We start from the raw sequence: 15,550 nt of genomic DNA, 5'->3' as shown, positions 1-15,550 counted from the left end.
CTGCATTAATTAAGTTTAAATATCATCAAACCTCAGCATCAAGTGCCTGTCATTTGTAAATGCTCAATGTATATTTGGTAAAATATGAAATTTTACTTTAAATTAAGATTTAATTCAGTCTCTGATTTTCCATGTGTAATACTGAATGAACATCCAACGAGGAACATTCACTCTAACCCAGGAGTCAGCTTTCCTCACTCATCCTCAAAAGATGAGAAGCTACCAAAAATACTTCAGTTCACAAAAAAGGAAAAAGAAACTAAAAGCAAAAGGAAAAAGGTCATATTCATTTAGATTTAACAGTATTCTGTGAGGAAATTTCTCTAAGGAGGTTCAGTTAAACAGTGTAAAATAAACATTATCATAACTAGTATTTAATATTACTGCAATATACAACATAACACAACATTTACAAGAAAAGACTCAATTCTCTAAGATAAAGCAGCAAGAATGAGACACTAAAGACACAATAAAAAGGCAGTACAATATTCTTGCTATACCTATATACCAACAAGTACACAGTTCTCTAATTATCTGCTTATGCTGGTCTCCTATGAGTTTTTAAATGCCACATTAGGTCTAATCCTCTGTTAGAACACAGAACTCCTATGATTTCTTACCGGTGCCATTCGTATTGCTGGATGTGCTCCACAACCTTGCACTGCTTTATGAAGTGTTTCACCAAACATATTTCGAAGTTCAACTGAGTGACAATATACAGCATCAATCTTAGGCCACCAATCCAATGCAGACTGGAGAAAAACACCACAAAGTAGAAATGTACAAAATTACTTGAGTTGTATGTTCCATTATTACTATAGTTTTAAGTTTGTCTTTTTGTCAGATATTTCCTGAGATCATGCAAAAACACATCATAATTTTCAAAGTCTTGAAATGATGACATTAACTCAACATAACCCATCATATTATATTTTAAAATATAATAATGAGCATGTGCATATGAGACTATCTTCTCACTGATAACCTACTCGATTGAAAAAATATTTAAAGAACTAATGCTGCAGCCCATCTTTTTCCTTTTCTTCAGACATGCATATAGTTTTTTTCCAAATAAGAATGCTATTATCAAAGTTTTAAAAGAGATTAGTGGTTCAACATAATGCTGAAAGAATACATGGTAAACCATTACTTAAATGCTTACAAACAACAATAATTACAACATAAAATTAGTAAATGAAATAAAGCCATTAGTAAACCTACAATCTTAAATCAATATGCAATGATGGCACAATACATGGAAGACTAACAATCACCATAAACAAGACAAACCGACCTTAGCTAAGTTAGGCCAATTATGTATGTATATATGTTCCTATTTCTGTTTCACCTATCTAGTTTTGATGTCTAGTTTTTAATGTCAATTTTATTTGAAAGTACATCTTTAACTTTTACTTTAAAATGAATTATAAAACTGAAAATTATGAAAATCACTAAATTATAAAGTTCAGACTACATATAAATGAATTTTCACTATATACGGAGAATACACAGGAAACGGATAACTTAAAATATAGACTGACTCCCAATTTATAGTAAGATTAAAGGAGACATCTGGAAAATGATAGCCGATTCATATAGATAAGGAGGTTTCAACAGTTTCACATCCTACTCCTAGACTCCTTCTTATTCCAAACCAAGCCAAGGTCTCAGTTTTACTCCTAATTCCCAGAATATTTTGGGTAATGTGTAATTGTCATTGTACAAAAGAGAGGGAAAAAAAGTGCTCTGAAGGATATAACTGCATGTATATTCAAGTGTATAAGATAGATAACCATATTACTGAGTTATGTTGGATCATTGAACAGAACTGTTTGCAATCTCACTGTTTGTCCACTTTATATGCTTTAATTTTGTAACTTGAACAACTATTTCTAAGATGACAATATGTAATCTATTAACTAGTGATTTCCTACTATTTATTTTTTCTGAAATTCTGTATAACTTCTACCCTTTTTTTCCTGCTTAAATTTTTTAAAAAACAGAGTATTTTGAGTAAAATCATTGTGTCAACCTTAACTACAGCTGTGAATTCACCTTCTACTTATAGGATAGTACAATTTAAACTAATATATGACACACAATTTGAATAAACTACTAAACTCCATTCAGAAAGATTAACTGTGAAATTAAAAAGTACTAAACTCCATTCAGAAAGATTAACTGTGAGATTAAAGACAATTAATGGTTATGTGTGTTATTCCCTCAGTTCTTATTTTACTTAGGTTAGTTCCTAAATGATTTTTTTTTTTTAAGTTTGGTTACAGAATAGATTTCTCAAACTTGGACCAATCTCTCATCTAACTTGCCAAAAGCAACTAATCCAATTTGATTTCCACTTATTTATTATATCATACAGCTTGAGTTAATCATCTTAAAGTAACTAAATGCTGAACAGTGATAAAGTACATTGAGTAAGGGTCCTCTTCACTCCACAAATGGCATAAAATCCTGTCTGGAACTATAATTGCAGCACTCTGGGAGGCTGAGGCAAGAAGATTACAATTTCACAATGTATGACTTAGCAAAGCTCTAAAAAAAAAAAAAAAAAGCACTAGAGGGTGTAGCCCAGAGCAAAGGCCCTGGATTCAATCCCCAGAATGGGAGAGAAGAGTTGTGGACAATGGTAAGCTAAAGAAATGTGCACCCCATATAACATCCTACCCAAATGACAGCATTATTTTGATAGAAACTTAAACTGCATTTTGGTATCAGGTGCACCCTATAAAATGTCTTCAGTCTTAAGATTTAGTGGTTTTGACACTTTTTATTTTTGTAATACATTCATTCATCTTAAAGTAACAGATATACTTTCAAATAAACAAGCACTAAAAACTATACATTATGAAGTTAAAATTTTTAGTACACTGAGCAGTTACTAAACATGTTTTTCTGAAGCTGACAATTAGGACTTTTTTCATGAAAATACTGTTTTCTTGTTTTTCTTTTTTTCTTGGTACCTGGGATCGAACTCACGACCTCGTGCTTACCAGGCAAGCGCTTATGCCACTGAGCTAAATCCCAGGCCCAAAAATACTGTTTTCTTGATCAAAAAGTTAAAACATATAAGCAAATTATGTGGCAACTCAAGAGATTATTTATTTTTCAAATGCCTCAGACCTTTAACCACAACCTCTGAACAAAAAGATCATCGCATTCTCAGTATGCAAAATGTCACCAAGTGAAGTATGATAAACTGCCAAAAGAAAGAATATAAATAAAGGACCATAATAGCTATAGCATGAAACAGTGATGACTTAGATAAATCACTCAAATATGTGTATATTACTTTTTAAATTTGTCAATTACATATCTAACTTAACCTGAAGCCTCTATAGCTTTCAAGAATATAACACAGATTCTAAATTATAATTTACCTCTTATAATATCATAACAAAAAGGTGACAGTAAAAGATAACTCTTAAAACTGTGGTTACAATAAAATTCAAATAGTGAGTAATGTTAACATTATCTAAGAAACAATGGATTCAAGCACAGTATTTAAGAATTCCATATATATCACAGAAGCAAAATAAACTCCAAATGCCACTATTATTTCTACATAAACCCTCAAAAAAGAAATTTTTATCTTAGTTGAGAATGTGATAGTTTTTAAAACTGTGTGAACTGGCTAAAGACTCATGGAAAAAGAAATTGTTTGAGATGTATTGAACCAAGAATCATTTAAAAAGAAATCTTACACTAAAAGTCAATTTAAGATCAGGAATCAAAATATCTAAGAAAAAATTTCATGTGATTACAAGAAATGAAATACTTCCCTAGTAACAGTCTTCAATAAGCCTCTATTAAGTCAATTCCATGAATTTACATATTTACTTTCATAAATACCCCTTTTCAGTCAGAAAGTACTTTAGATTCAGTACCAGCCTCAAACCAAAAGGATGGAGAACAAACCTAACAAACAGTAAGCAATCTTAACAGAGTCTCTAAGGTATAAGTTTGAGGTACTTGGAAGTAATACATACACTATTCTTCAAGCTATTTCACTGAAAGGTTACTGATGCTTAATATTTTTAAATCGGTCAACAGAGTTTCCTTATGAAAACAGATGTCCATACTGACTTGACCTCAGATACAGACACACTCCACCTTCCCACATGCAGTACTCATCAGAGTAGAGGAGGATGCACAACCACTTCCACCAAGTACACTGTGGCATGCATGAAGCACCACTCCAGGCATGCTCGGAACCCAAGAGGAGCAGCTCAGCCACTTACAGCAGTGCCAAGTCCATGCTTGAAAGTGCTCTATATGTTCAATTGTAGACAAAAATATTTCACAATTAAAGTAACTAGCCACAGAGTATTAAAAGAGTATATACTGGGATTTATTCAATACAAATTTTATGAACTTATGTAAAACTATACACTCTAACAATTGAAATATTTTTAGTATTATGACAAAAAAGGAAGAAAAGTAACATTCTGTTTCTGAGTTATGGATAAACTTTAGGAGGACAAGTTTTTAATGTCTTGAAATAAAATGGTCTTAAAAATAAACCTTGAGAGTATGTCCTAGATCATTACATTGGCAAAAATATAGTAATTTTTTGCAGTTTTTAATACAAACATACCCTATCTACAATCAGATTCATTATACTTTCTCTTTTGGAACAAAGAATATTCAATCTTACTTCTACCTATAATTTAACTCAGTAATACTCAACAGAGGAAGGAATCATTCCCCTGGGTCTTCAGAGCTGTTCACAGTGCAGGGGATGTGATGCAGCAGACAGTTTCTTAACATGAGGGCCAGAGGTGCTAACTGTCCTGCAGTGTACACAGAACCCTGCATAACAACTAATTCCTCCTCAAAATGCTACTACTACTGTACCTAAAAAACGAAATGTTGGCATTACACAGCTTTTATCAATAGTTGGTTTTCCCCACTGAATGTCTAAAACAAAATATCAGCAGCATTTAGTTTAACATAATATACCCAACGTCTTGTTTTAGCCTTACCAGAGAAAGTCTTAAAATGGAATTGGACATATTTACTGCTATCAATAACTAAACTCTTAAGGAAGGAAAATAGCGTAATGACAAATTTATATGTAAGTATAAATAACAATGCAGAAAAGTGAAACTATGGAACATGACACCTGAGAATCTTAGTATAATTGTTCAGAATTAGATGAACAGACATAAAATCTATAGTACAAACCTAAAAGGTTTTCACTGTCTTTCTACTTCACGTATCTACAACAAAAGTACACACTAATGAGTTCATGTTTATCCGGTAAGCTTTTGGATTTTGAAAACACCTCTTTTGAAGTGTGTTAATATTTCATTTTGTTTAAGGAGGAATGAAAAGGACAATCAAACAAAGCCTCACCACTGCATAAATGTCATACTGGGCTACAACGTAAATCCTGTTACTTTTAATTTAAACTATCCTCTAATAAGCCAGAATGTATCAAGTGCTGGGAGAAGCTAAGAGTGTTCAAACGTAACTAACTTTCAGATCAAAATGCTAAATATTTTCAGTGACATTCTTCTCAAAGTCTTTCAATCCAAAAAAAAAAGCTTTTAGATTTACACTTTTCTTTCCAAAAGAGCCTATTAATTCCATCTTCCTCAGGTCAAGACAGTAAGAAAAACACAACTGTGTCTCAATACAAAATACAATCACCTTGAGAAACCTTCCTATGTCATACTATTTAAGCTAAAAATGCTTGTGAAAACCAAGAACATTTCCTTTTAAGAGGGGAACAAATGTATACCAGCCCTCCCCCAATTTTTCTTTTAATAATTTAGCAATACCTTTTAGACTTACATTGGTGATGATTCGATGGAGTGAATTTACTAGCACATAATGAAATGTAGATGGTGAATTCTGAGCCAAGCAGATCTATAGAGGAAAGAACAGTAAATCATTTCTATGAGAAAAATAGTAACATAAATGAAAATAAAAAAGAATGGCAAAAGAAAAGTTTTTTAAATTACAATTTTTTTGAGACGCACTATTGCTCTGTTACTGAGGTGAGCCTCAAATTCTTACTCCTCCTGCCTCGGTGTCCTGAGTAGTTGGCATTAAAGGTGTGTACCACCACACCCAGCTAAAAATAGAATACCTTTTTTAGATCTCAAAATTAGCATCTGTATATAATATTAAGAAATACTGATAAAGATATATTTACTTATCTTTCTAGTCTTTTAACATCTGTAGAATAGCAGCATCATAAATAAAACTGGATAAAAATCAATGCTCTCACCTTAAAGTGTTGGTTGTTCTGAGGGCTTATACGAAAGCAAGAGACAAGGCAATCAATCATTAGATCCACATCTGCAGGCTGACTACCTCTTGAGAATGGTTTAGTTGGATTAAAAAGCAGGTTCTGTAAAAACCCGAATAAAAAACAAAGGCCTTTAAATGGTCATGCAGTGCTTTACTAGTATGTAACAATATCCATGTTATCCAGATAGATGACAGTACATAATATTCAGCTACCAGAAAAAGCACAAGCACTATATTGTAGTTCACTGCTCTGGTGTCTTACTGTACCACATATGGCTCCTCCAATGTCTCATTCCTACATTATTTTGAATGCAAATCTGTGTATTTATGCTAGTTTATGAAAACTGGTTAAATCTATATTACGCTTCATATTCTCAGTCTAGGCTGATGAATGTAACAACAAAAACGGGTCCTATTATCAAAAAATGACTCAGAATATTAATATTAGCAATAATCTTTGGCATAATGCTTATGCTAGAAATTTATTCATTTAATTTTCTTAAAATCTGTAGTACAGAAAGAAGCAACATTTTACCTTAAGATCAACCACCATGGACTGAACTAGTAGAAAGATGACGGAGTTATCTTCCCAGTTGATGTAAGTACTAGCTTTACACAATTTGACACAAGCAATTGCCGCGCTTTCTGTCAGTTGCCTACTTCCTCCATGGCCAGCAAGTGCTTTTCGCAGACTGTCCAGAAACAATTTCTACAGAATCCAAATACAACAAAAAGATAATACATGATGTTTCTCTTATTTCAGATTTAATTAGTAACAAAATAATAGGTAGGCAACACTATGAAGAATGCACAATATGTACAGGTATTTGGGTTTTTAATTTTACAATTTAAGTAGCTGTCATCACTTAAATATTTCTCAAATCTACCCCCTCAATATCTTCATTTCCCCTGTTGAATTAATACAGGAAAACACTATATAAGAAACAGTCGTTCGAGCCAGGCGTAGTGGTTCACGCTTGTAATCCCAGCACTCGGGAGGCTGAGGTAGGAGGATTGTTGCAAGTTTGAGACCAGCCTGGGCTACAAAGTGAGCTCAAGGCCAGCCTGAACTTCACAGAGATCCTGTCTCAAAAAGACAAAAAAAAGAAACAGTCATTCCCAGATATTTGAACTCAGCACTGAATTAAGCTGATCTTAACCTCCTCTGGATATTTTTCAATATATAAATACCTTACTGACTTGCCATATAGCACATGTCAAATTATTCCATCTTTTTCTAATACTCCAAGCAATATTTAGAATTTAGCCCCTAAGTCAGAATACAACTATAGCTGGTCTATTTGCCCTAAATTGTCTGTTTTGTTTTGTTCTGGTTTTTGAGACAATGCCTCCCTATGCAGTTCAGGCTTACCTTGAACTCACTATGTAATCCACACAGGCCTTGAACTTGCAGTGATCCTGCGGCCTCAGCCCCTCATATGCGGAAATTCTAAGCATGTGACACTCTACCTGGCTACTGCCCTAAATTCTGTTCTTAAAAAATTTACCCATTCTAGTGACCTCAATCCCTCTCCATAGCTCATTGGCCAATTTCTTCCTTTGGATATTCTCCAAAATGAGTATCTCACACCTCCACCTACATATATTCTCTGGTATAACATCAAAAGTTCGGAGGGCACTTACAACACCTTCCAAAGCAGACCCATGTGTTACGGCACCAACCAAGTATTAATACATTTAAAGAAACTAATGTTATGCCAAGTATCTTTCCTGCTAATAAAGGAATGAAACTAGGCCAACAATAGAGAAAAATAGGAAATTCAGAACTATGTGAAAATTAGACAACACAATCCTAAAAAACCAATAGATCAAAAACAAATATCAAAAGAAAAAGAAAATTAGAAAGTATATCTTGAGGCAAATGAACATAAAGCACAACACACAAAAACTTAAAATGCAGAGAAAACAGTGCCAACAGGCAAATTTATTATTATAAACACATTAAAAAATAAGAAAGTTATCCAATCAATAAATAAGGAAGTAGAAAAAGAGCATTCAAAAGCTAAAAGAGCAACTGAAATAAAGATTTACATGGACATAGAGAATAGAAAAATAATAGAGAAAATGAACCAAATCAAAAGCTAATCCTTTGAAAAAGTCAACATTAATAAAATTCTAGTAGACTAAAAAAAAAGTAGTCCAAAATCACTGAAGTCACAAATGAATATGGTAATATTACCATTGATGTTATAAAATAAGAATGATACACAATCCTATGAAAACAGTATCAACAAATTAAACAATGTGGACAAACTCCTAGAAATACACATCATAAGCGGACTTACAAAATAATGAACCCAAAAAAGACAAAAAATATGAATAGAACTATTACTATAGTAAGGACACTAAATCAGCAACAACAACAACAAAAAGAAAAGCTCAGGATCATATGGTCTCACTGGTAAACTCTACAAAACACGGAAGAATTAATATCAACCCTTTTTAATCAAATACCTGCAAAAAATTACACAGGAGGAACACTTTCTAGTTCATTTTGTGAAGTCAGAATTGCTGTGATATCAAATCCAGAGAAAGACACAACAAATCTAGACAAATATTCTTTAAGAATATGAGTGGGGCTATGCATACTCATGAAGCTAGATAAAGTACTTGTCTGGGTTCCATCCCCAGTACCATGAGAAAATAAATCATAAAAAGTTTGGTTGGGGGGAGGGGTTTCAACAAAAAATACCTTTTTTTTTTTTTTTTGTCTTTTTCCTTTTTATCGGTACCGGGGATCGAACTCACGACTGCCTGCTTGCAAGGCAGGCGCTTATGCCGCTGAGCTAAATCCCCAGCCCAAAAAATACCATTTTTAAAGGATTGTACACCACGACCAAGTAAGACATTTCTGGAGCAAAAGAACAACTTCCTGAAAATCATTCAACATAATATACCACATTAATAGAATAAAGGAAAAATCCTACATAATCATCTAAATAATCCAACACCTTTTTATGATAAAATATTCAAGCTAGAAGTAAAAGGAAATATGTTTGAATAAGATCAAGACCACATACTAAAACTCCACAGTTAAGAACTTATCAATGGTAAAGGTTGAAAGCTTAAGCTAGGCATGGTGGCACATGCCTGTGATTCAAGGACTCAGGAGGTGAAGGCAGAAGGATCTCAAATTTGAGGCCATCCTGAGCTACAGAGAGCTTCAGCTACTACACTACTTCATACTCTTCTGATTGATGACAATGTAACCAAAAAAAGAAAGAAAGAAAGAAAGAAATTAACAGGAAATTTAAAAATCTATTTTCCAACAGAGAAATTTAACACTCATGCACTGGTGGTGGAAATTTAAAATGATGTAGTCATTATTTTAAAAAATCAGGCAAATTGACACCATGCACAGGCTGCTGGGAAGAGAGACAGACACCAGCCTTCCCCCATGAGTCAGCACCACTCATGGACTGTGGAGGAAGAGAACAAGAAGTCACCAAGAAGCAAGCCCTCCCTGTGATTCAGCACAGTGTGTGGCTGCTGGAGTGAGAGCCAGGTGCCAGGCCCTTTTGGCACGTGGGCTGGGAACCACCCATATCCATCCATTATAAGCAACCTGCTGATTTTGAGAAACACAGGCTGCGATGATAGCCAGTGAAGTAAAATACAACTTAATGCTTGCAGTGTTTAATATTTCACTGACTTTGCAGGTCTACAGCCAGCAGTCTGATCACCTATTGAGGATAACAATACACAATATAGTATCTTTGGAGCATCTCCTTCTGAAGGTGGTAGCCATTGTTAATTCCCTAATATCTTGTTCTGAAGTCCTGTATCATTTTCATTGTTTTGTTGGGTTGGGTTTTATTCTGTTCAGTTTGGTTTGATTTTATTATATCTGATGGCATGGGCAGCTATTTCAAAGGTAACATGATCTATTATGGTAGCTATTTTGCATTTATTTTATCATTTTGAAGTCCTTTATGCATTCATTGTTTTGTTTTTATTGGTTCTACTCTGTTCTCTTTCGTTTGATTTTTCCTATATCTGAAGGTATCTACAGCTATTTTGGAGACCGTGAGAAGCATTATAGTAACCACTGTTGATTTCCTATTGTTTTGAAGTTCTGTGTCACATTGGTTAGTTTTGATTGGCTTTACTCTGTTTTATTTTACTTGGTTTTATTCTACTTAAAGTAAAAAGAAAAACAATCAGATGACTCCTCAAAATGTTAAACATAATCCAGATATACATCCAAAAGAACTGACAAAAAAGGGATGCAGACATAGAAAACCACTGTCACACGCCAAAACACAGAAACAGCTTAATTAGAACATAAGACCAGGTTCAATAGGCCCATCCCTTAGTTTTATACTGTAGATTTGAATGTTATGTAACGAAAGCCAAATGTGCACCTCAGTACCTTTCATGTGTTTACCCACTTGGTATGATGAATGGCAATGAGTATGCATGTGCCAAAGTGTCAAGATAGGGTTTGGACCCATCTTATATGCTCCAAGTATCGGATTTTGTGTTTGTTTACCAGAGCATCACAGAGGCTCCAATAGACCCACACCACTCCAGAATTTGTTTCAAAAAGTTTTCTTTTGATTTTTCTGGTAGAAACATGGAAAGCCAGTACAAACATGAAAAGCCAGACTTACAAATTTTGGAGGAGGACAAAGTGAATCATCAGATTATTCATGCAAGGATGAAGAAGATGATCCATTATGGTAAAATACATGGTTTTATAACAGAAGAGTGGTGTGGATGAATGATGATGATGACGACGATGACTTTGACACTGGCCATGTGAAATAAAAGTTTCTGTGACAGTGAAATAGAGCAAAAACTGACTGATACAGATACAAGAAATGCAGACCTCTGTGATTCTGATGACAAAGAAAACAGCAATACAAGTACATATATGACTAGTTCAAATATACGCGAGCACGGAATGTTCAGATATTAGAAGTAGGTCTGAAAATATAGTGAGGGTCTTGGCAGGGATGAAATGTATTGGATAGAATGTCAGCACTGCCATTCAATGTTGGAAATTATAACAGGTGATTGTTACAAGATGCTGTGAAATACACAAAGGCTGAAATGCAAGTAAAATGTTCAGTACGCACCAATATCCACATTCAAAAATGTGTTATGAGACTTCATTAACTGATCTGAAAGCACACATGGGTCAGTTCTACCTAGCATAATTTCTCATGGTGAGTGCAGGCATGGGAAACACTTATGGAAGAGCAATGAGTCAAAATATGGCATGAAAATGTATGCTCTTGTAGATGTAAGACTTACTATTCTTTCAATTTAGACATTTATCCTGAAACTCAGCCATCAGGTCCTTATTTGTACAGTAATAAACCAAATGGTGGCTGTGAGCAGAATTGGTACTTACTCCCAAGTTAACCAGCACAGGAACTGTACACAGCAACAAAACAGAAATTCCAAATGAAATGTTGCAATTTCAAAATAGAGAACTGTACAGTACAATCTTTAGATTTCATAAAGATATGACACTGGCCCTACACATGGTAAAGAAAAGCAAACTGGTATTGCTAAAATCAACATTTCCCCACGATGGACAAGGAAACCTCAACAAAATGAAAGCTGAAATGGAAACTTTCAACAACAAAACATGTAATTGATGTTTGTTGACGAGTTATGCAGTAACTATGATGTCACTTGAAACAAAGCATTGGCCATTGGTTATGTTTTACTTGATTCTAAATATGTGTGGCATAAATAGTTTGATAGTTTCAAAGAAAACAACAAGTGCAAAACATCATGGAGGAATTCTCTTAGAGGACTGAGACTGGAGCTCTTACAGAAGTAAAACAAAGTATCTCTACCTAGGGATCTATGCAAAAAAAAATTATGGATTACACTGACAACTGAGTAGATAGGCATCACAAAGACCTACTATAACAACAGGAAAACAAAGATATCAACTGTGGTGTACAAGAAAGTATAGGACAACAAAACATACATACAATCAGTGTAAGTGACACACGTAAACATGCAGCTGTTGTGTGTGAAGACTGTCTTGGGTGTGACAGTTGAAGCAAAGCTGATTTCTGTGGTAGACTTTTGTGTTTACATTGTAGTTCACATAGCTTATTTTTGATGCTAACTTTTAAGTTTTACACAGTACACAGCTGATGTAAAAATGTTAATATCTATCCTAAACACACAATATATATTAAGAATTTAACAATTTATTTATTGATATTTTATCCTCCTATTAACTACAGAAAGAATAATATAATAATAACCTCCTGACAAGACAGCAAGACCATGAGATGTCAAGTATGTCCTATAAGAGCAGGAAAGTCAAGGACACACGCTGTCAGTGTAAGCGATGTGTGTGTGGAATGTGCTGCTCTCATGTTTGCAGACGGCCTCAGGTGTGATAACTGAAGATTTTTTTCTTTGGAAGAGTGCTATTGGTATTTTAATTGTAGACCATATGGGAATTTATTTCTGATGTTCTTTTTTAGATTTGTACACCACAAACCAGTTGATGTTGAAAGTTTTGATTTTTATAAATACTCAGTAAGTATTAAAAACTCAATACTTTATTTTTGTAATTTTTAAGTACTCAACTAAAATTCATAGAATTATAATAATTCATCAATAGACATTCTAAAGATAGATCCACATTTATGTGTCTTGATGACAAAATTAGTCTTATGCTGCAAGGGCTCCATGTCTACCCACAGACGAATGGATAAACAAAATGTGGTGTACACACACAACACACCGTTATTTAGCCCCAAGGAATAAGATTCTGATGCATGTCATAACACAGATGAACCCTGAAAATAATATTAAGTTACACACATGGCTCCACTTATATGAAATAAGATAGAACTGGCAAAAAAGGTCTTTTGTTTTCTTTTATTTGAGACAGTATCTCCCTCTATAGTACAGTCTGGCCTCAAACTCACACTAATCCTCAGTCTCTTGAGTATCTGAATTATAGGCATGGGACAGTAGGCCCAGCTTCAAGTGGAAAATGCAGAGAGAAAGAAAGCAGCATAGAGATTGAGGGGCAAGGGAGAAAGAAGATAAGGAGTTGTTGTTTACTGAGTACAGAGTTTCTGTTTGAAGTAAGATGTTCTGGAAATAGTGGCAATTGCTGTAGAATATTATACTGTACTACAGGCATCACACTGTACAGTTAAAAATAATTTTTAAATGCTTTAAAGAAAGAAGCTAGCTAGGCCTATAATCCCAGAACTCTAGGAGGTCGATGCAGGAGGACCACAAATTCAAGCCCAGCCTGGGCAACTCAGTGAGACCCTGTCTCAAAAAACAGGCTGGGGGACTGGATATGGCGGCCCATTACTATAATCCCAGCACTTGGGAGACTGAAGCAGGGGACCACTATGAGTTTAAGATCAGCCTGAAATAAATAGTGAGAACCTATCAAAAAAAAAAAAAAAAAAAAAACGACAAGAGCTGGGGATGTAGCTTAGTACAAAGGTTCTGATTTCAATTGTTGTACTAGGGAAAGACAAGACAAGACAAGACAAGACAAGACAAGACAAGACAAGACAAGACAAGAGAAAAGAAAAGAAAGGAAGGAAGAAAGAAAGAGAGAGAGAGAGAGAGAGATAGAAAGAAAGAAAGAAAGAAAGAAAGAAAGAAAGAAAGAAAGAAAGAAAGAGGGAGAGAGAGGAGAGAAACTATTAACTAACTTAGAACTTTCTTTTCATCACCCCAAAACACCACTTTACCAACACCACTTTACCTTTCTCTAACTTTCAACTCCGGCCCTTCCCTCATTGTCTAAAGATTATTTAAACTCAACATAGCTCACAGGATCTTCCAGATTGCTAACTTCTGCCTCTTTCTTCATGTTTACTAGTACCTGCATGAATCTTCTGCCCTCTAGCTAATTTCCATTACCTACCTTCAACATTTACACATCGGTGTCCTTATTAACTGGCTTTTTCCCCCTGTGCTGAGAATTAATCCAGGATCTCAATCATGCTAAACACATACACGCCGACTGAGTTATAACTCACCCCCTAAATTCTATTCTTAATTTAAACTTAACCAAAGTTCTATCCAGCCTTCACCTAAAATGCTTTACTTAGTACACAGAGTTGGCATTAATGTCCCAGCAAACACGGGTCCTCAGTCTAAACTTCTAACACACAAAGATGTAGCTTGTGTTGCAGGTAGCAGCATGCACCTGGAGTCCCAGCTACTTGTGACAGTGAAGTGCAGAAATCACTTGAGCCAGTAAGTACAAGACCAACTTGGACAGTATACCAAGATAAATTTTTAAAAAGTGCTGGGGTATAATTCTGGGACAGGCCTGGCATATGCAAGGCCCTAGGTTTGATCCCAGGAAAGGAAGGAAAGAAAAGAGGGAGTGCATGCAAAACTGCGAATTCTAGGGTAACGGCAGTCCAAGCCATTCCTGACTCCCTCTCCAGCCTAACTCCTTTGTTCTTTGATTCTCACAGAGAATTACTATGTTCCCAGAGATGGGGTTTCTTGGCCCTACTTGCAGTTACATGTAGCCATGTGACTTGAGTTCTAGCCAGTGGAATACAAATCGAAGTGCTGCATGCCATTTCTGGGGCTGGCTCACACAACCCTCAATGTACCCTGCCATGTGATCTTTCCTTCTGGCTGGCAGAACAAGAACAATACAAAAGCTGCATAATATATGGACAGTAATCATCTTCATTTGTGCTGATAAAATTGAAAGATAGTGTTTACAGCAAAGTACAACTATCAAAAGTGACTTTAGGGGCCTAGGTGCCTGCCTAGCAAGTGCAAGGTCATGATTTCAATCCCTGGCACCCCCCCCCCGCAAAATGCAACTTTAAAAAAGACAAAAATTATTCAAAAATTAAAAGCAGAATTATATAATTTGCCAATTCTACTTCTGGATATATCTAAAAGAACTGAAAGCAGGATCTCGAAGTTATTTGTACACCCATGTTCACCATAGCATTATAGCCAAAAGATGAAAGCAGTCCAAATATTAATTTGGATAAAGGAAAAAGCAACTAAGTATAAATCTGTATAAAGAAAGTATTGGTGAGTTGGGGATTTAGCTCAGCAGCATAAGCGCCTGCCTTGCAAGCATGTGTTCGTGAGTTCAATGCCTGGTACCAGTAAAAAAAAGAAAGTATTGGTATACACACAATTTATAATAGACGCATACTGCCACATAGTTAAAAGGGAAAGAGGAGTTGTTTAAATGGGTATAGAGTTTAAGTTTTGAAAAACAAAAAAGTTTTGAAGACTAACTATACAACAATCTGAA

At 34.9% G+C, this 15,550-nt stretch overlaps 1 protein-coding gene across 10 annotated transcripts in view; it reads right to left on the bottom strand.

The window, feature by feature from the left end:
- Positions 1-15,550, bottom strand: part of LOC100730274 (neurofibromin) — a 252,327-nt gene that overhangs the window by 166,327 nt on the left and 70,450 nt on the right. For all 10 annotated transcript variants that reach the window (XM_063251196.1, XM_063251205.1, XM_063251202.1 and 7 more), the window contains exons 9-12: positions 6,812-6,985; positions 6,254-6,376; positions 5,815-5,889; positions 621-752 (exon numbers count right to left, since the gene is read on the bottom strand). In XM_063251196.1, coding sequence (XP_063107266.1) covers positions 621-752; positions 5,815-5,889; positions 6,254-6,376; positions 6,812-6,985 — 504 coding nt within the window. The remainder of the gene's footprint in view (positions 1-620; positions 753-5,814; positions 5,890-6,253; positions 6,377-6,811; positions 6,986-15,550) is intronic.

Source organism: Cavia porcellus, unplaced genomic scaffold (assembly GCF_034190915.1).
Source record: "Cavia porcellus strain 051 isolate PalLab524CR breed Dunkin Hartley unplaced genomic scaffold, mCavPor4.1 scaffold_6, whole genome shotgun sequence".
NCBI lineage: Eukaryota > Metazoa > Chordata > Mammalia > Rodentia > Caviidae > Cavia > Cavia porcellus.
Note: the sequence above shows the minus strand (reverse complement) of the source record. Positions and strands in the feature narration are given on the sequence as shown.